The following is a 20,970-nucleotide window of genomic DNA, read 5'->3' as shown; positions in this document are numbered from 1 at the left end:
CATGCCAATAATGGAAGTGTCCTACACCTGCCCTGCACAGACAGAGGACAGTCTTGGGGGCCGGGGGGCAAGGGGTGACCCAAGGGAATGGCAGAATCCCACTGCTAGCCCACATGGTCATGGTGAAGATGATGATGATGAAACTTTTGCATGCAGGGAAGGGGACTCTGCTATAAACATTCCCTGGGATCTCCACTAATGCAACCACTGCCTCCCTCTGTATGCAACCTCCAAAACCTGTGTGGCTGTTCTAAAGTGGGGTTTGCTCTCCAAGGAGTTTGCTCCTTCTCTCTTCTGCAAACCCTCCCTGCTGCACTGAGTGATCAAGCTACTCCTAATTTTATCAACTGCAATTGAAAAGACTGCTGTTATGAACTGCTGGGGTGTAAAATCACTCTGTGTAAAATTGCTTCCCCATGCTGTTACATCATCTGCCCCTATCCAGGCCAGCCTACATGGACCTGCCACGGTGACACTGAGCATGACCATCATCAGCCCCAGCTGTAGGATGGGTTGCAAATGTAGGAGGACCAATGGGGCTCGGGCTGAGTGCTTGAGGCTGAGTGCCCAGGTTCTCTGCTCTGGAACCTGAAGTGTGGAGTGCTCCTCCCTAGATGGGGTCTTGCCTGCCCTGTGACCAGATGTCACCTCACTCGTACCCATACGGAGCACAGGCACAGTGCTCATCTCCAGAGGCTCCCTCACCTGGAGCCAGGTGCTATCAGCTGTCCTTTGTGAGAGCTTTTGTGGAGAGAGGAAGAGCCCTCCACCAGTGGGAGACAGGGACACTGGCAACCCAGCATTTATGGCAGGCTCTCAGAGGAGATGAAGAAATTTGGTGAGGCTGACAAAAAATTCTGAGGGCAGATTTAAATTCAGAGTGAAACCAGGAATGCCTGGCTCATCTGCTTGTTTACTTTGAGGAGCTTTCAAAGTGCCAGTTTTCAAGTGGATTCATGTAATTTTCAATAGGAAAAGGCATTTTTTTAAGATGCTGCAATGTAGGGCCAAAAAATGTTATTTCTGATCTGTACAGAAAAATCTCTAACACTGTTCTTCCTACCTCCCACTTTTCCTTTCCAACAAGAAAGATGGAAAAAGAAGCAAGAGAAAGAGGTAAAACAAGATGACTTTTTTTTCAAACTAAAGAAAACTTTAAGTCACTGAAAATAGTTGAACATAAATAAATACAAATTAGCCAACAATCAAGTAACTAATTTTATTTTAAATGAAACACAACTAAGATTTTATACGACAGAAGATACCAGAAAAATTGGTGAATGTCTCAAATTTTGGGGAGCTTTGCTTTTTTTCCCCCTTAATTCAGTGGATACAGTAGATCCTCTTTGAGGGAGAGCTGCTACCAGATGGCATTTGCAGCTATCTGTGCAATTGACGAGACAGATGTGAAACTGCCCTCCTCAAAATTTGCTGCAATTCTGTATGCTTTGGCCAGTGAAACTGCTCTTGCACTGTGACACCAACTAATACCAAGTGCCCTAAGCCCTGAGCTAATTTTGATTTTCCTTTGAAACTAAGTGTTGAAACATAAAAAGTCCATGTGAAAGAAAATGTTCCTGGCAAGCCCTCAACCGAAACATAAATAATCTAAAATTTGTATTTAATTTGAAGCCCTGTTGTTTTGAAGGGTGTTTTGAAAAAGTGAAGCACTTGTGGCTGCTATTAAAAGCCAGTGAGGACTGCCACAATCCCAGCCCACGCACTGGCCGATAGCCATGGAGTGCTGTGGCATGGCTGGAGAGCTGCAGAGGCAGAGACCAGGAAGGCATCAGGAAACCCAAGGCACTATCCTCAGACCTGCTTAATCTGAATTTGTTTGCAAATGGAATTAAAAAAAAACCAAACAAACAAAAAAAAAAAAAAAAAAGCAAAAAAAAAAGCAAATCTTGTGCTGGTTTAACAGTGCTACAAATTGCATGGGTGGCAAAGTATTTTTCCCAGCCAAACAGAGGCCACATGGATTGGACAGGACTCACTATGGTTTTTTTGAGCCCCAACTGCTTTCCTCTCTATCTTTAAAAGAACTTCTGAATAACAAAAAAAAAGCCATTTATTAAAAATCTGCTTTCAGTGAGGAGTCAGAGAAGTCTGAGTTAACTGCTGAGTAAACCTGCCAAAGCCAGTGAAGGCCAGCAGTGACCAGTGCTTTCAGCAGGAGCCAGCCCTGCCTGACAAGTGCGTCCCAGGCACATGGCACCAATGCTGAATTTGGCACTGGGAAAAAATGTGGCCATGAGATTCTGATGTCAGCAAATTTGTTGATGTTCCCGTGGCTTTCAGGAGGGCAAACAAACGGTGACATGGATAGGGCAGGAGGAATTTAACTCACTGGGCAGAGACGGGGTCTCAGCCCTGTGGACAACATCTCCTGCCAAGTGCTGTGGCCAAGCAGCAGCACCTCTGCTCACTTTTCCCTGACCCAGGGGAGCAGTTCTGACCTTGCATCAAAAGAAACCAAAAAAGGCAAGGCCAGAAAAGAGAGGCTCAAGCACCTGCTGAATCCTTCTGTGCTGAAAAGCAGCAACAAGAACTTTGCCCAGAGCCCTGTGCGGGTCCTGGGACACTCATCCCAGGGGGACCAAGTGTCTTCAGTAGCTCTGCACTTATCTCTCTGAGAAAGGCAGCAAGAAAACACATGGGAAATGGTTTGGACACTTCTGGATAATTTTAGTAGTGTTTATTGTCATGTAAAAATGTCCCCTAGGACTTAGCCAAAGACCAGCAGGGACAGGCACCCACTGCACGGTGAGACAGTTGCAATCTCTGGCCATCAGTGATGTGGATTTAAATAAAGGAGTAGACAACAAAATACGCAAAAAAATCAAAGGCCGAGTTCGGGAGCAAATCAGTGCCCTTGCTGTCCCTATAATAAGCTATTAAACTCCTCATTTAAAAAAATGCTTTTTGAGGTGTTGAAAAAAGGCTTTGTAAACACAAAGTCTGAGTTAATTTGTGTTTAAACATTACCTAACAATCCAGTGTAACTATGGAATCGTTTAATTCTAAAAAAGTCAAGTGACAGGAATGTAGCTGCCTGTATCAGAGATATAATAATAAAAATTAGAATAAATATTGACCAGATAAAAACCTAATGTACAAATACTTAAAAATACTACTCTTGGAATTGATCCACCTACATATAAATAAAAAAATTAGGGCTATTTATGATTCATTCAATAGGATTATTCCCTTGCTTCCTGTTTCCAAACAAAGCAATCAACCTCTGAACAAAGTAAGCTTTATGGACAAGATTGTTACTAATTGCACTTGCAAGAGCTATGCCAATTGCAGCCACCCAAGAATCCAGCAGTGCCATCAATGTCATTAGTTTTTCATTAGCCCTTCTGAAGTGAGATATTTTTCTTAAAGACTTAACTCCCAGAGCCATGTGATTAGAAGATATATTAACTTTTTCATTTTAATAGCATGTTTGCAGAAGAAATCTTTCAAATACTATGCAGGTGAATTAAAAGCACTCAAAAAATTAGAAAGAAATATCCAAAGTGCACTCAGGTGACATCGTTATTACTAGAATCTGATTAGCTTTAAGCCTCATAGCTGTCAAGGCCTGATTCATTATTTTTCCATGGTAATTCCCAACTAATCTGTCTCTTCTATGTGAAAACACATGGTTACACCTGCCCTCATGGACTAGAAATGCACACAGGAAAAATATCTTCTGTTTTGTTTGAGATACAGTTACAAGCTATGAGGATTTAGCTTCTACCTCTGCATGTGCATAGCTGAATGTTAATGGCAAGGACACTTCTGAAATAAGGGAGGAACCTAAGTGTTTCAAAATGGACTTTGACAGTTCTGCCAACCTCACACTGAAGCTACAGAGGACAAATGCAGGATTGCAACACCTAGAGTTCCTGCGGGTGAAATGGTCCACAAAACTCTAGAGATGGAGTTCTCCAACTTCTCTTGCCTTTCAGTGAGATTTGGGAATGTATGTGTGTGTGTCCTTTCAACAGGACAAGGTACTAATCCTACTCTAGTGCTGTGAGCAAGCAAAACTAAACTATGAAAAATACATAAACACTGGCAATTTGCATTTGAATGAAAATAAAGGTCTGAAAAGAAGGATGGAAAAAATTCTCGAATCAATGACATTCTGGTCCCTAGATAATGGGTGTCGTTATCTTAGTTCTAATCTCAACTCAAATGGATTAACACACTCTAGGAAATGTGTTTGCCGCCCTGTTAATCAAGACAGAGTAAACAGTACAACCCCGGCTAACCCTCACTGCTCTAGATTAAAGCCCAGATCAACAACGTGCTTATTTTTTCTGGCAATTATGGGAAATCTTGTTCTGTTTTATCACTTAGATGTTAGCTGATTGGGTCTGCAGAACTTTGCTCACACGCTGGGCGGCAGTGCCCACCACCACTGCCACCAACACCATCGTACCTGACTCTGCCACATCAGCAATGTTCACCCCTTGCTCTTGTGCCATGAAGCCCAGGACGGAAAAAATTGCGAAGCCAGACACAAAACTGGTACCACTGTTCAGGCATCCCAGCAGCAAACAGTCCCTAAGTCACACATATGTCATGGAGCAAGTTAATTAAAAAAAAATTAACCCATTGTCCCTACTTTATTTACATCATTTAGCTAAAACACTAAACCCCCTTGGATGGAAACTTGCCTATAGCAGTTGTATTTGTACTTGTTGTAGCTCCCCAGGGAAGTCATTGCTCCTAAGCAGATTGCATATGAGAAGAAGATTTGTGTCCCTGCATCTATCCAGACCTGAAGGGAAAGATAGAAATACTGTTATTACCAGCATTGTTGCATTGCAACAATCAACACAAACACACAGTTCAAACTAAGCAAAATCAACAAAATAATTGTTTCCATTGAGGGTGAGAGCTAAAGGACCAGGGAGACAGGGAAAGAGAACAACATATTTGCAAGTCTGGCTTTCACAAGGAAAAGAAAATTGTTAGCATCAGAACCCAGAAGAACATAATCTCTACAATGGTTCCTGTTTCCCCTCCCCAGAGATGCTCAGTATTTCTAGTTTCTTAGTCATTCAGCTGATCCTTCCTGTTGGCGCAGCAATAAACGTGTTTCAGTGCAATAGGAAATGCAGAAGTATTTATAACATTGCTCATTTCTCTTGTAACTCATTTCACTTAGAGTCAGCCAACAGATTCCTTAAACTGAGGATGTGAAAAGCTTGAGAAACAGGTTTGTGTATTTGGTTTGTTTATTTTTCTGGCTTTCTGGTTGTTTTTGTACCTGTTCAAATGCAAGATAAAAAGCCATAGGGGTGGGGGGAAAATAAGCAAAATACAATGCACTTTATAAGATACATATTTGATCTTGGTCTCATGAGTCTTTGTCCTGATTACATTAAAAAAACCACAAACAGAGTGAAATAACTGTACACTATGAACTTCTTGGCTAGTAAATACCTAGCAAACTATCAAAACACATCCTCTGAATCCCATCTGTTCTTTTCTTTCTGCGAATTCAAGTATGCTAGCACCAGTGGAAACCACCAAGGAGTCTGAGTAAGTGAGAATGTAGACTGAGGACCATTACCTCCTCCCTCCCACCATCACTTCCCAGCACCTTGCTGACTACTGTCTCCTTGGAATGATGCTTTTGCTAGACCGTGGGTGGGAGCTGGCCTGCTCACATGAACCTCTCCAACATTATCTGCTGACACTCTGGTTAGGCTAACAGTAGATCATAAAAATTATAGAGTCCCATAAAAAAAAGACTAAACCATAAAATATAATATCTCCTGTGAAAAGGGTGTCTTGTAAAAGAGGGCAAGACTAGAGAATGAACCAAATTTTCACTATGTTTCTTTCAATTACACTTTTCCTACCTCAGTTCTTTAGCGACCATTGGAGTTTTATTTTAACCAAATACTCATTAGAAAGAAATAGCAAAGACAGATGTTATTTCCTATCACTGTGACCAACATTTTATTATTTTCAAAGATCCCCTGTTCTATTTTTTTTCTTCAGGGGGTAATATTGCATTTTTTTTTTCATTTCTCACATGAACGCTATTGGCTAAAACGACGCTGATCTGCTCAAGTGTCCCATACCTGCGCTCTGTGAGCACAGACAGAATTTCTATCTATACAGAAAGAGTCTGGCTCCCACTAGCCAAGGCTAAGCAAACAGTAGTTCCTGGGCCTCAGAAAGCATTTTCTCCACCTTTGCCTGAGTTTTCAATCTTTTATAATTTCATTCACTTCTCTCCCAATCTCCTATTGAGCAGAGGGAGATAAGCGACACTGGTACTCACAGTTGTTGCTTGTTGTTCCATCTGTGAAGCCCACGTGTCTCTCCTTTGAAACTAAAGACTATCCTCATTAAAAAAAATGCATCTCCCTTACCTTACCAACAAGAAAGCTGAGATTGTATAACGGGACAGAGTCTACAGCCTCAGAGTCCTTTGACACAAAAAAAATATACACGCATACACACACAAACATACATACACATGGAAAGATGCATTATCACATTTAACAGCAACCTTCTCAAGCAGATCTCTGGAAAATATAACCCAGCATTAACATTCATGCTGTATTTGGACCTCTAAAGACCGTGGAAAAAAAATTGTTTGTCACTACATCAGCACCATCACCCTCCACCATCCCCCTTTGCACAGGAAATCATCCCACTCCCCACTCCTGGTTCTGTACCTGTGGGTCAGCTAACCGTGAGATATCAGGGTAAAGATAAAACTTGATGCCTTCTGCAGCTCCAGGCAGGGTCACGCCACGGATGAGTAGAACAAGAAGCATGATGAATGGGAACGTGGCAGTGATGTACACTACCTGGAAATAAGAAAAGAAAAAAGGAATGTTTAGTCTGTGGCAGCCAAAGCTCCAGAACCAAGAAAGGTCTAACAGTGGAAGTTCAAAGCCCCCTCATACCTAAAAAGGGCCCAATCTGAGTTTCTGTGTGTACTTTTAGTTTAATGGTCTTTAACACCTTATTGCCTTAGGTCGGAAGGCAATGCATGGATCCCTCCAGAGGCCCCAGCCAACAGTCAGGTCACTCAGACATGATTTTATACAACTCATGACTTTTCTTCAAATTCTGCCTTTGTGCTGTTTGTCCTCCTTACATGACAAGTGCACCTCTGCCAGGGAAGTGAAAAGGTTTACTCACTGAGGCCCCCTGAAACATTATTACCTCATTCTTTATTGGAACTTTAAAACTTACAAGCTGCAAACTGTTTCGCAAGCTCTGCTGCTACCTCTGACCTTGCTGTGCAGCCCCACTACTGCCCCTACAGTCAGCTTCACCAGGGACTGTGTTCAGAGATTAAGGTAATTTAGTCTGTGCTCCCCTGTGTCCCTTCCTATCTCCTTGAACACATCAAGCCCTTCAGGTTGGCATCAGCCTCAACAGTGGTAATTTCCAGTCCTGTAACTTCATTCTTGCCCTTGCTGCCTATTCAGCAACATCATTATTGGAAACTAAGGCTCTATTCATCCAGTTTGAAAATACGTCTTCATTATCTTTAACCTCTATTCCCACTCTCTTTGAATAACAGCCTACTTCTTCTCTTCTTGTTATCTCCTCATTCATTTGATGAAAGAGCCCTTTGCTTTCATCTCCAGCACGAGGGTTAATTGAGCTTGCATTTGGACAGTTCTATCTTTAGACCCACACTTTTTGACCTCTAACATTTTGCTTTCTTTGCTCATCAGTGCTTTCTCTCATTTTTTATATAACTGCTGTGCTACAGTCACTACTGTCCAAGAAAGGGCATTTTTCTTGGAGTCAGATGATTCCCCCAGGTAATTACAGTTGGCTGCCATGAGTTAAAATGTATTTTTGTTTTCAGAATTTGCTTAACTACTGCAAAGCTCCCAGGATGCTCCATTTTTCTTCTTAAGTGTGTCCTCTGAGAATAACGAGGAGAACTCAAAGCCTGCATTGCCATAATAATTCACAGAGCGGGGCTGATTTCATAGAATGAAATGAAATTTTTTCATACATGCCCTTTTAATTCTCTCTTTGAATTTTCTGTATATTTTCCAGTGACAAATAACATGTATTGCACATTAGCTCATTTCACTAAAACCAGGAAAAAAGGGGGATTTCTGCACCTTCTTATTTTTTTTTAATAAGCCAGGCCTATGAAAAAATCAATGTTTTCTTACAAAAAAAATACACTTTGAGGTATTTGCAGGAACTGAATGAACAAAAACTCACAGAGAGGTCTTTTCACTGCAGGTAGAAATTCTCTCACGATGCTGCAGGAATTTTGAAGATCAAGCACATTATCTAAAGCTTAAATATAACTAATATTTTTCATCATGATTTTGTGTTTATTTGTCCAATGCTTTACTAAAAGATTTAAAAACTACATCTTCCCCCCACCCTGCTCTCCAAAGAGCCATTAACACACTGGAAAGCAGGGAAGTGCTATAAACAACCCTCTACTAAAGTAAACTAGACTTCTCAAATAATTCAAGTCCTCCATTAGAGTTTACAGTTTACTTTTGTTTGACCCCAAAGTTAATGGAGTCAACCGGAGACTTTCCAATGGCTTTGTTGGTCTTTGGCTCCACACCCGCACGAGCTCTGATGCCGCTGAGAGCGGGGAGTGGATTCCTGACAACCGCCCTGTTTTAGACGTGAGACCATTCTGCAGGATTTGCAGAGAACACAGATTTTTAGATAAATGATTTTAACAGACCTGTTTTCAACCTGTTATCTTCAGGGGAGTAGAAATAGTACCCTAGGGGGATTGGAATGCCTCTCTGTGCTACTGGAGCCTTTACTGAGCAGACACTGCCAAAGGTGCTGCAGAAATGTTCGCTTCCACCCTGCTGCTGCAGGAGATTTACTGCATCCACCTTTACTATAAAACTTGTACAATCTCCTCACTGAGTCACATCAATCAGAGGGAATAGAGAAACAAACATTTTTGTCAATGTGTGCTTTAGAGGTGTGGAAGCTGCTCTTCGGGGGAAATGTGACAGGAATCCAGAGTAAGGCACCAGCTCTTTAATGAGGCTCATTGATAAAAATCACAGAAAGCAAGGCAGAAACTGCAACAAAGCAAGTGTTTTAGTCAACAGTGGAATTGATGAGGTCTGGCTTCCTACAAAGTTTTGTCTCCTGGTTGATTCTGCAGCATACAATAAGGTAAAACTGCTAAATGATGCTCTTTCTGCAGCTGAGGCACTTGGAATTTCTCCCCCTGACTTTTTTGGGGACTCATAAAAGATAAGTTCACACTGCGGTCTTTTTCTTAGGAACGGCACTAACGGGGTCACTTTCTTCCACCTAGTTGAGAAGAAATGTGGGGAACTTAGTACCTTGAGATCCCTCCTCCTCTGTCAGACTTATCTGAACACTGTCTCAAGCAACAAGTTTGAAAGTGGAGAATTACACAAACACAGTGGCTTCAAAACTCATGAAAATGGGTGTAAAAACACTACTGAATGCAAGGGGGAATAATGTTATGCTTTACACTAAGTGACTGACCAAGACTTGCACTGGGGCAGGATGTTCAGGAGTGAGGAAACTGTTATCCTTTACAGGAAAACATGTTTCTGAAGAGCATGTGATGGGACTAAACCCACAAGCTATGCAGGATCTTTGTTAGTGACAAAGCTCCTGAATGAGTACCTAAGTTTAGTCTTGTGTGTCTGCACAGAGCTCATCTGTAAATGACCGGCATTTCAAAAATGCTGTGCATCCACCAGTTTCCACTGTCCTAAAACATCCCTACCACAGCTATGTTAACATCCATCCTGCTGCACTGGGATGAACTTGACTGGAGTGAGAACACAGACACGCAGTGCAGAACACCACCCATCACAAGCCTGAGGCCTTCTGCACTCATGACATCAGTGGGATGCTCGTCCTCCTAGAGCTGAAGCAGTGCTCAATCTGTGCTTGTATCTGCTTCTTGATGCCCTTCCAGTAATGGCTACTTGACTCACAGGCATTTTGGGCACTTGTAATGAATTTCAAAAGTCAGTTAAATACGAATTCTTCTCTTACTCAGTGTAAAAGTACAGTTTTTCCTGGAACTGGTGAATATCTTCAAGAACAGCATTACTTAGTATTCCTAACATCTCTAACTGCAGTGATTATAAAATGGGTAAAAGAGCACTTACTTTCCCAGTGGATTTGACTCCTTTCCAAATGCAGAAGAAACATATCACCCAGACAAGGAGGAGACACAGTGCCAGATCCCACTTGATAATACCAATATCTTCAATTCCCGAGGACAAGCTCAGCACATTGCGCCTGAATATTTGAAAGGAAACAAAACAAGAGAGAGATGCAGGAGCTCAGTTGATGCAGACTCTGGTTGTGATGGCTGAGAATACACAATGGTGTGCAGGGAGGCTGATGCACAGACAGACCTCTGCTCTCACTGACTTGCTAAGTCAGTGGCTTATGTGCCCAAAGCTGTGCTTTGCAAACCTACATCTCCCCTGTGTCTGTAGGACTCCTTAATTCAATATACTGCACAACATATAAAAAATTTAAGCTCTTTTTAGCAGCCCATGACCACCCCAATATCAGATAAAAAAGTATTTGCTCTCTTGAAGATCCCAGACAAACTCTCCCCAGTGAAGCCACCTGGCAGCAGTACACACCATGTCTCCATCATGGACACTTGCAGCTGACCTGTATCCACACATTTTTGATCCTTTTCAGTTCATTAGCAAGGCTGCCACGAGGAGGAAAGGGAAAAAGCAGTGCAGCAGGGAAGTGTCAGGCCATGCAGCCTTGCAGGGTGAAGGCTGGAGCCATTATCTGCTCTCCCCTTGGGGCCCCCCAAACAAACACTGTCCGGGTGCTGCCACCTGCCCTCAGCATCCCCAACACCAGGGTCTCACTTAGCTAACACCAGATTATGTGGGAAACTTTATTCCCTCACTTAGGTTAATAAATAAAAAGTAATTGCTGAGCTGTGTCTTAAGGGAGAAACATCTGACCATTAGAAGACTCTGATCCAGGTGGGAAATATTCGTTAAGGCTTCTCTCTTTTCAAAGTTCCCATGGCTTATCATTAAATACTGAATTTAAACTATTTTAAAAATAATGTCATGCAACATACATAGTCCTCACACACTGCACAGACCTTGTCATACTCAACACTTCATTTGTCAAATATGCAAAACAACAAACTGTTTCTTACTGTTCACTGAGCTAAAACTCCTCTGCAGATGAACCCAGTAAACTCTGAAGAGTTACTGCAAGGTTTTTTAGTCAAGGAAAAGTTTGACCTCAATTAACACAGAAATGCCTTGACCCAAGACTATAGAAGTGAACTTGCTACCTAACAAATATTTTTATTAATTATGAGTTAAATTTTATTTTCAGACAGCTATAAAAGTCAGGCACTTTCATTCACCAGAGTTGTAGAGAGCAGAGCCCAGAGCAGTCTGGGTGCTCTGCTGGGTCAGGCCCATGTGTGTGGAGTGCCCAGCTTAGCTTGGGGATCCACTACAAGACAGACCACTGTGGTTTGGTTTTCCCCTGAACTAATGAATTTTTCTTTTTCTATTACCACGGAAATAATAGTGAATGAAGTCACTGATGGAAAATTTGCAATTAGTTTTTGCAAAAAGCCCTGGATCAACCAGTTTAATAGGACTCAAACCCTCGCCCATCTGTTTTTGCATCTCTGTTTGCCAAACTCGCTTGGATTACCTGTGTGACCATGTTCTCACACCAAATGCTTTCTTCTCTCTGAACGTGTATGTATTTTGTTATGGAAAAGGACTAATGGCACCAGACAGGGTAAGTCTGCCCTAATCAGCACAGCTATTCAACAGTTATGAGAAACCCCTCAGTAATGAATATTTGGCATAAAGTTGCAGTCCTGCTTCACCTGAGCCTAAATAAACAAAAGAAAAACCCGCTGTGCATATACAAAAGAAGAAAATACATTTATAAGATGACAAAGTTCAGCCACAACCTTCTGTGCCTGTTTAAAAAATAGATGGCAATTTTCCAATCAAAGGGGCAGTTCGTATTAAAAAGGCAATCTATAGAGCTGGCTCTCAAGAAACCGTGAATAATTAACTGCAAATGCCTTTTGGAATTGGGAGCTTTATTAATGCATTCAGCTAAGACTCCTTTGCTTTTTACTATGGAACTAAACGCAAGTGGCCATCTCTCCTAGAGTTTGCCCCAGCAATTCTTTCAAGATTTTTCAAGGACACCCCAGTGGGCTGCTGAGAGCCAAATATCTTTTCTATGTAAAAAAGCCAGATATCTCACTTTCCCATGTGAGGCAGCAAGCATCCTATGATGCACTGGCTTTCTCTGCCCAGGGTTATCTCACAAAGACTGACTACTTCAAGGAATACACTCAGAATTACCAGGGGATCTTCAGCATTACGATTGTTTTATGAGTTCTAGCCCTACATGTTTTTGCAGAAGCACTCAACCTGGATTTGTGACCCTGTAAATTCAAGTTCAGGAAAGAGCATGAGCTGGGCTGTGCTGATAACTCTTCAATTTTGTTACATAACCCTCGTGCTACAGAGATTCAGCCAAGCCCACTCAGCTACCTTCACACCACTCACACACGGAGTTGTTACTTATTCAGATTTATAGTCTTGATACTGTCATTAACTGTCACTCATATATAATCAATGGGACAACAGGCTGGGGCTGAGTTTGTTGTAAACAGGAGTTCCTGACCCTTGAACACTAATGTGTTCTAGTGTGTGCAATATGGAAATGTAACAGGAGCTGTAACTGTCTCTACAACATAAACAAAAATAAAATGAAGAGAGTTATGCAATCCTTGAGGGCTATTCCAGCTCATTAATCAAGTGAATGCAGACAGGACCTTTCAAACCAGGAAAGGTGAAGCATCCTTTCATGTTGGAAGAACAAGAATAATTAACACTGAAGAGGTTGTACAGAAGAATATTAAAAGGAGAATGCAAAACAATTTTTAAAACTCTCAAGTTTGCTCTTAGAGGCAGAGACAGCTGCTCTAGATTTTGTTTAGTGTTTTGTGTTGCTCCCTTTAGGATTACGTGCCATTAGCATGTGATGGTCTTTCTTGGGATTTGGATGAATAAAGTCTGCTGATTACCAAATATTTATAAACACTTGGCCAGCACCAGACAATCAGAGGTTTTGTTCAACCATAATTACCCTGTTACACTTATCCCTCATGTATTAATATGTGTGTAAGCCTTTAAGGTTTTGGACTTCCAAATAAAATCTTCAGAAATAAGACCTGAAGCATGTGATACCAAGAGGTAAGTCTCCTGATATAAAGCCTGATTTCCTTAACCCCCTTTTATTGCTGCTCAAGCAAGCATGTGATTTGCACAGAACATTAATTCAAATGAACTGACATGTCAGGCTGCACTATATGTCCAGCCAGGCTGAGTTGTTCAACGTGAAGAGGTTAATGCATCAGTGTGGTCAATTATACCTGGGCAGCACTAGTTTTGCAAAGCAATACTGATGAGGACACTATATAAATGTCCTACAATAAAAATGGCATTGGGTTTCAGAAACCAAATACTCACAAACCTCTGAATTAAACTGGAATTAATTGTGCCACAAAGCAGATGGATATCTTCAGTTAAAGACTAATTATTTACCTGTCCTTTCAATGTCGGTTGCTGGCTGGCTGGCTGGCAGCCAGCATTGTTTATGGTGGCAAGGTACCTGAAAGTTCTTAAAACTATTTTTAATTTCAGAATTGTAAAGAATAGTAGCATGGCTGGGGAAAAAAAAAATGGGGATATTCAGTGCTTGCACCATGTAAGAACTATGCTACTTTAATTACAACAGTGCTGCGTGATCTCTGCTCTTATTCGAAGACATCAATAGTTATTTATGCAGAGAGAACAGCTATTTTTAATACTCCTCTAAGTGTCATGACTCCTGAAGGCAGCTTGCTCTGTCAAGGACAGTTTTGCCCATGATGAAACAGTGAGTTATGGGCAGTATGTCTGTCCTAGTAGGATTACAGAGCCAAGCTCCTCCCTAGCAAGACTCCAGGGAAAAGTTCAGCTTACAGTGTCTAAAACTGTTGAGGACACAAAGTGGCTGCAAAGTGCAGGGAGAGCTACTCCAGGAGCACTAATCCCTGAGCAACCTTTGCTCTGACTCTGCTACAGACACAGTGAGGGCACAGCTGAGGACAGGAAAGTGTGTGAGGATCAAAGATTTGTTGTCCAGCCTCAGGCACCTCCAGCTTGAGTACATCTACAGGAGGATTTGGCTCAGCTGGCAGGGGAGTTTTCTGACTTGGTTTCTCTTAGAGGGAAGTTAACTAAAAGGTCCATCACCAAAATGATCCCAGAGGGACATCATTCCCCTAGCCCATGGCTGCTCTGCCATAATACCCTTTATCACATACTGCTGTGTTACCCACAGAGAGCTCTGCTGTTCCCCAGTGCACTGGAGCCCTCACTCTTGTACAGTCCCTTTCCCAGTCCCTAGCCCTTTTCCTTTCTGCTATGGTAACTTCAGTCTCCTGAAGTGGACATGCTGCCTGGGGCCCAGGGAGACAACTCAGCCCACAAACCTGTACAGTGCAGGAGTAGGAGCTTCCAGAGCAGCAGGACAATCCCATGGCCACATCAGGAGCCACCAAGCTCATGGCTGCCCCCAGGTACAAGAGGACTGTCAGCAAAATTACTCAACAAAAGCGGTGATGAACACAGTGCTTTGGGAGTCTGGGGGAGCAACTATTTTGGGGCAGCACTGTGGACCTCTGCTTCCTTGGGAGGCCTTGAGAAGACGTTTGAACACACGACCAAACCAGCCACTCATTTGGATTCAAGGCCTTCAGTCCCAAGTCATTGTGGGAGAGTCCAAAGGAGTGAGAGCTCCTTTCTCTTCTACTGCAACTTGCTTCTCAGTTCCCCCAAAACATCCAAAGGTACCATTTAACAATTGTTCTCCAACTTCCTCCATATTTACAAGGGACGAAATAAAAAAGCAGCTGCCCCTCAGCACGGAAACACAGAGCTTGTGGTGAAAACTCTGCTCTCACAGCCTGCACCCTGCCCCTCACACCAGCCACCAGAGCCTCCTGACAAACTACCAATCCAAGATTCAATCTGCCCCTTTGTAGTTTGGCTCTCGTGTTACAAATTTCAGCACAGTTCCTAAGACTATTTTTTTCTAAACCTAATGCATGCCAAACATCTTCAGCATGAACACAATTCCTGCTGGGGCTTTGGCTGATGCTTATTTTTAAAAATAGAGAAGTAGGTACAAGTTGATCAGAGATGAAACTGCACTTTAAACACGCTGAAAAAGCCAGGCTGGGCCAGAGACTGATTCTTACCCTTAAGTGACTATCTGAGCAAGCAAACAAGCAAAAAAAAAATTATTAATAAACTATTTGTAGATACTTTGGATTTAAGTTTCCCTACAGGTGTCTTCCTCTGCTGCTATGTTTTGACACTTAAATAAACACAGAGTTTTGGGGTCATGCCCGTTCAGAGATCATGTTATACAATATGATTTAGAACTTGAAAAATAAAAGAGAAATGAGAGTAAGAAGCTTATGACTGATGAAATTCAGGCATTTGGCAAAACAGTCTCCTCAGAGACTGCAGAGAAAAATGTTGTAACAGAGATGACCTGAGAAACCTAGAGTACAGGACAATGTTCACCACCTCTGTCAGATTTATTACTGAGGTCAAAGCCTTACATTGTTGAAAAGAGATGTGTTACAGCTTAACAAAGTGTAGTGCAAATGCTAACAGCTGGGGAAGAGGCAACCACAAAGGTGATGATTTGTCACTGCTTCCACTGTAAATCCCTGCTATCAGGGCATCTGCAGAGACCTGTTTGTGTTCTCCTGCTGCACTCAGAGAATCCAGTCAAGAAGGAAACAAGTTTTCTTCCAAAGAAGAAGCTGTACTGGGCTTTTAGAGCTCCCTGTATGGTCTAGGATAAATACACTTACACATCTAACACCTTCCTCCACCACTCCCAGACTTACCAGTATGTCTCAAGATAGGTGAGAACGAGTAGCAAACACTGGTCAAACAACTGACACCCAGAGCAATTTTCTTTTCCTATCTAATACTTCCCACTGGGTTTCCATAAAATCTCAGTACTGCCCTCTGGCATGCCACCAGAAGCTCCCTGAAGATACCATGAAGAGGGGGTACTTACTCCCAAAACTCTGTGACAGGAGAGGTGAAGTTAGTGGCATTCAGCGATATCCAAAGTGTTTTGTTCTTCCTGAGAGTGTCTTCCACGCAGGTCGGCGTGTTCCACTTCTGGTGGCAGTGTGCCCATGGCAGGACGCTCTGGAACGACTGGAACAGGTAGTAGAGTCCCCAGGCCAGGATCACGATGTAGTACACATTCAGAAGGGACACAATCACTATGGAAGCATAACCAATTCCTGGCAAGAAGGGGAGAGAAAAGAAAAATGGGCAGATGTGACAGATGCTGCACCTTGTGATGTCCTGGGGCTGGTGCCATTGCCACTGCATCATGAGGTTGTATCCTGCCCTATCCTACTGCTGATGGAAACTCAGCTCAACCACACATAAGCACAGACCTGCCAGCATCTCTGGCACTCAGGGCTGAGTTTCTGGCTATGGTTTGCTGACACTGAGGGGAGGACTGCAGGTTATCTACTCAATTTAACACTAACCCAGCTATTTCAAGTTTTAGTAGAGGGAAGTCAAGGCATCAGGTTTGTTTGTTTGCTACACCATCTCACTTCTTAGGTACCTATGTGGGCAACCTCATTCTTGCCACACTGTCCCTCAAGCCAACTTTCCTAGCAGCAGCTCAGCTGGACAGCCCCTGCACCACTCAGTTATCAACTGGCTGGGCTAAGTCTATGTGGGGGAAAAAAAAAGACATTTCTTGAATGAGTTAAAAAGGAATCAATGTGAAAGCGGTTGTTTCTGCCTCAATTTCACTTGTGCAAAGGAAGTATGGTATTTGTGGCTCTTATGGTTAACTGGATAAATCTCTGCTTACACAGTTTGCCAGTTACGAACCACAGGCAAAATAAAAATACTTCCTTCAAAAAATTGAGAGCTGTCTCTTACAAGAACCTACGAGGCTCCCTTTAACATCACTCTGATGGATATTCCAGAACTTGGGGTACCTGCATTATATTTTACAGTTTAAAACCTTGTTGCAGCAGGAGTCTTTATCACCAGAGATTAATTTTATGTCAGATGGAAACAAGCAGAGCAAGTGCCATTTTTTCTGTACATCTGCATTTCTTTCAGCATATACAGGAGTCACATTAGCTACACTTTCTCTTTATGGATGCCTGGGAGATCGCTATTTAAACAAGGAACATTCCTTCTTCCTCCTCCTCAAAAGAAAAAAAAAGTTTTCACAAAAGTGGGAGGAGGAGGAAGAAAATTAAGCTAAAGCAGCACAATTACATCAGCTTCAGCAGCATTGTGAGTACTAGGTGGGAGTGTGAGCCTCAGAGAAAACCCCCACTTCAGCTTGGGGTGACATAAGGGAAGAGAGATGCCTGGAACAGCAACAGTGGCAGAGCTAGAGACATGCCAGTGTGAAGTGCCCACTCTTTCCAAATGGGATTTGAACAGAGCCACATGTTTAGTGTAGTTATTCCAAGTGATTCTGCCTGTGCTGTCCAGCTGTAAAGGGCAATCTACACACAAGACAGGCATCCTCCATAATTTTTCTAACCTGTCTTTCATTTTTCCTTTTAGTTAACATCCAGAGCAGCCTTCATACTGTCCCTGTGAGAAATGAGCAGGCAAAGGCCCTTCGATAATATCAGACCAACATTTGCCAGGACCTACTCAGTTATGACCAAAGCCCTGTTCCTGAATTCAACCAAAAAGTGCTGTCCATGTTTTGACTGTATCAGTAGCAGGGGGATGATGCCAATGGTAAGCTTTCACATGGAAGAGGGATTTTGATTTCCAGACCAAAATAACATTTCAAAGATGGTTTCATTAATGCCATCTAGCCTTCCAAGACAACACTTTCTCTGATACCTGTAGACAAAATGTGCAATTGCCTTAAAAGGCATAATATGCAATTTCTTTCTTGGTTATCGGCAGTTTTGCCAGTTAACAAGCTGATAGCATCAAAATCAATACCTCACTTTGTCCTTCAGACTCTCTGACTTCTACCTTTCCAGGAACCAATATCATACCCTTAATTACTAGAGCAAATAGCTGAATTAATGGACATGAGGGGAATGGTGCTGCTACATATGGTTTACAGAGGTGTCTTTAAGCAGTAAGGCACAACAAGAAATACTTACCAGTGAAAATAGGGCAGATCTTTTCCCAGCATGTAATTCCACCTTCGGAGGTATACTGTCCTAGCACCACCTCCAGGAAAAACACGGGAAGACCTCCCCCAAACAGGAAAATGAAATAAGGTATAAGAAATGCACCTGTTGAGAAAATACAGCAGTACATAATGAGATGAAATGAATGAATTTACACAAGAGCATCTAAAAAGTGGCAACAGGCACATATAAACAAATAAACATATTTGATTATTTAATATCAGTATGAAATAATCTTATTCGGGGGTATTTTTTCTCATTTTCTCTGCAAAAAGGATGGGTATAGGCTGGAAAGGGCATTTTCTTACCTCTTTAAAGTGAATATCTGCAATAACAATGGCAGATTGTTAGGCACACAACAGTTTCACATGTCTCAGACTGCTCTTACTCTGAAATCCCCTGGTCTGAAATCCTACTGGTCTATATTAATAGTGTATCTTCTGGTTAAAAGTCAGACTCAGTTGCAGCAGAAATAAAAAAAGCAGGACAGGTTCAATAGCATAACATTTGAAATTGCTGCGATTTTCCCTAATAAAGTTTTAATTAAAACTACTCAATGATGAAACAATCTCTCCTGAAGACTGGTGAGGAAGGTAGAAAACAGATGTACGAACATTCTTCTTAAAAACTGGATGAAGGCAGTGAAAAACAGCGAGCACAGGGCAGACAGACTGATTCCTGAGCATGGAATAAGAGCTCACCTCCGCCATTTTTGTAGCAGAGATACGGGAACCGCCAGACGTTGCCTAAACCAATGAATCCACCCGCCACGGACAGCAGGAAGTCGATCTTGCTCGCCCACTTCTCCCGCTGGGGCGGCTTTCCCTCGGCCTCATCCTCAGGCCGCGTCCCCGGGCTCTTGCCGGGGGAAGGTTTGAGGATGTCCTTGTGGAAATCTTTCAAGCACTGAAGCTTTTCCTTTGTTGCCATATTTCTGCTTTCTACACGGAAAAAGAAAGAAAGAAAGAGGGGTTTATTAAACAGTCTTTTCCAGCAGAGCTCTCTTAACACCGCGAGAACTGTTTAGGCAAACTCGTTCCGTACGAAACGGTGCTGTTTATCAAGCCGAGGTAGGGAAATAGATCTGATGGCTTCGCTGACCAGGAGAGACAAAGCCCCCCTGCCCGTGTGGTTGCCTCTCTGCAGCCAGAGCAGTGCAGGGCACTGCGAAGCTCTGTCACTGCTCACTGCTGACCTGCTGCCCGCAGGGAAGGGGTGCCCCAGGAGTGCTTCCCGTGCTGGCTCCAGCATGTGGTGCTCCTGGGCAAGTGTCTCATGCTGCTTCCACACCCAAAATAAAGTACAAATCACTACATCTGGTTCCTTCTAAAACATTTATGTGAAATACAGAAAAGTAAATCTCACCTTTCCAGATAAAACCCATTCCTCTACTTCCCAATACCTGAGCAATCCTACATTATTTATTGCCTGCAATTTCCATTCCCTGAAGTACTATAAAGCTTTCAGAAAACTCTACATTCATAAAACCTGGAATGGAAAGTCATTTGTTCTAATCAACCTGCAGGAACTGAAGGAATCTTTTCAGTTTATTCCATTTTCATAACTGCACTGTTTTCCTTGACGTCAATAAAGGGACAAAAATAAGTTTTTATATTCAATTATTGTGAAATGCACACCTATGCAATGGAACAGTTTGCTGAGAATGATGGCTCCTTAGTTAATTAAAAAGTCAGTGGCATGATACATATTAAATCATAGCTGGTTTAATAATTTATATATATAATTTGTTATCAAAATCATAGGCATACAAAAATAATAACAGAAAGAATTATTCTAACAAGTGCCTTTTAAACCAAGAGTTTCTAATAAAAACAATTTAGGAGTAACCCATAGCTTTTATGTTAACTGAGATCTCAGGCATATGTGGCCAGTTCATTCCCCACATAACTCAAGTGACTTCAGCTGGATCTGACCAGTTATTTTTGCATACTGTTTTGATACTGAAATTTTCACCAGAACCAGACAAACCAGCACGTTTGTTCCAGACCACATCCATTCACTGCTTGCACATGTCATTATGAGTGCACAGTCATAAAAAAATCATGCTGCAGATTATCCTGTTTGATAGCTGCCAACCTTCCCTGTACCTGTGTGCTGGTTCTGATCTCTAACCTGATTCAGCTTGTGGCAGTGACCCGAAGATTGAGCTGACATTAGCTCTGCAGGAAGTTTTTAATCTGAACATGATTTTCAGATAGATATGCATCACTGTACCTGTAAATCTTTCCATCCACCACGGAAAGTTTCAGAGGGCTAACACTGCCACAAACCACAGCAGGCCTGCTGGCACACTGGTGGCCTTTGCAAAGCAGGCACTGCAACAGCAGCTGCCTATCAGGCTGTGATCTAAAGAGGGACTTTAATCTCCATAGTGTTAATCATTATGACTTTCTACTGGTTTTTAAACAAGGCCACTGGTGAGTGCACTGGGTGACATGAGCACTGCAATACCTCGTGGTCAACAGCAGAGAGAGCTCACAGAAGGAGAAAGTGAATCGCAGGGTGATTGACCATCACCACTGCAGGGGAATGAAGGCAGGACATATTCCACTAAAATATCTCCTGTTGGTCACTGTTAGAGGCATGGTGTGAGATAAAGCACTGCAGTAACAGAATAAAAATGGCAGGGCCACCTCTGTAACAGCCTTTAGGCACTTAGCTGCTTT

At 42.4% G+C, this 20,970-nt stretch overlaps 1 protein-coding gene across 6 annotated transcripts in view; it reads right to left on the bottom strand.

Annotated features, from left to right (window-relative positions):
- The window catches only part of SLC6A6 (solute carrier family 6 member 6), a 54,680-nt gene that overhangs the window by 11,577 nt on the left and 22,133 nt on the right, over positions 1-20,970 (bottom strand). For all 6 annotated transcript variants that reach the window (XM_082288968.1, XM_082288966.1, XM_082288967.1 and 3 more), the window contains 7 exons: positions 18,985-19,224; positions 18,254-18,388; positions 16,150-16,384; positions 10,140-10,272; positions 6,696-6,830; positions 4,674-4,777; positions 4,436-4,560 (listed from right to left, as the gene is read on the bottom strand). In XM_082288968.1, coding sequence (XP_082145094.1) covers positions 4,436-4,560; positions 4,674-4,777; positions 6,696-6,830; positions 10,140-10,272; positions 16,150-16,384; positions 18,254-18,388; positions 18,985-19,213 — 1,096 coding nt within the window. In that variant the 5' untranslated portion in view covers positions 19,214-19,224. The remainder of the gene's footprint in view (positions 1-4,435; positions 4,561-4,673; positions 4,778-6,695; positions 6,831-10,139; positions 10,273-16,149; positions 16,385-18,253; positions 18,389-18,984; positions 19,225-20,970) is intronic.

Source organism: Coloeus monedula (assembly GCF_965178545.1).
Source record: "Coloeus monedula genome assembly, chromosome: 11".
In the NCBI taxonomy this organism is placed as follows: domain Eukaryota; kingdom Metazoa; phylum Chordata; class Aves; order Passeriformes; family Corvidae; genus Coloeus; species Coloeus monedula.
Note: the sequence above shows the minus strand (reverse complement) of the source record. Positions and strands in the feature narration are given on the sequence as shown.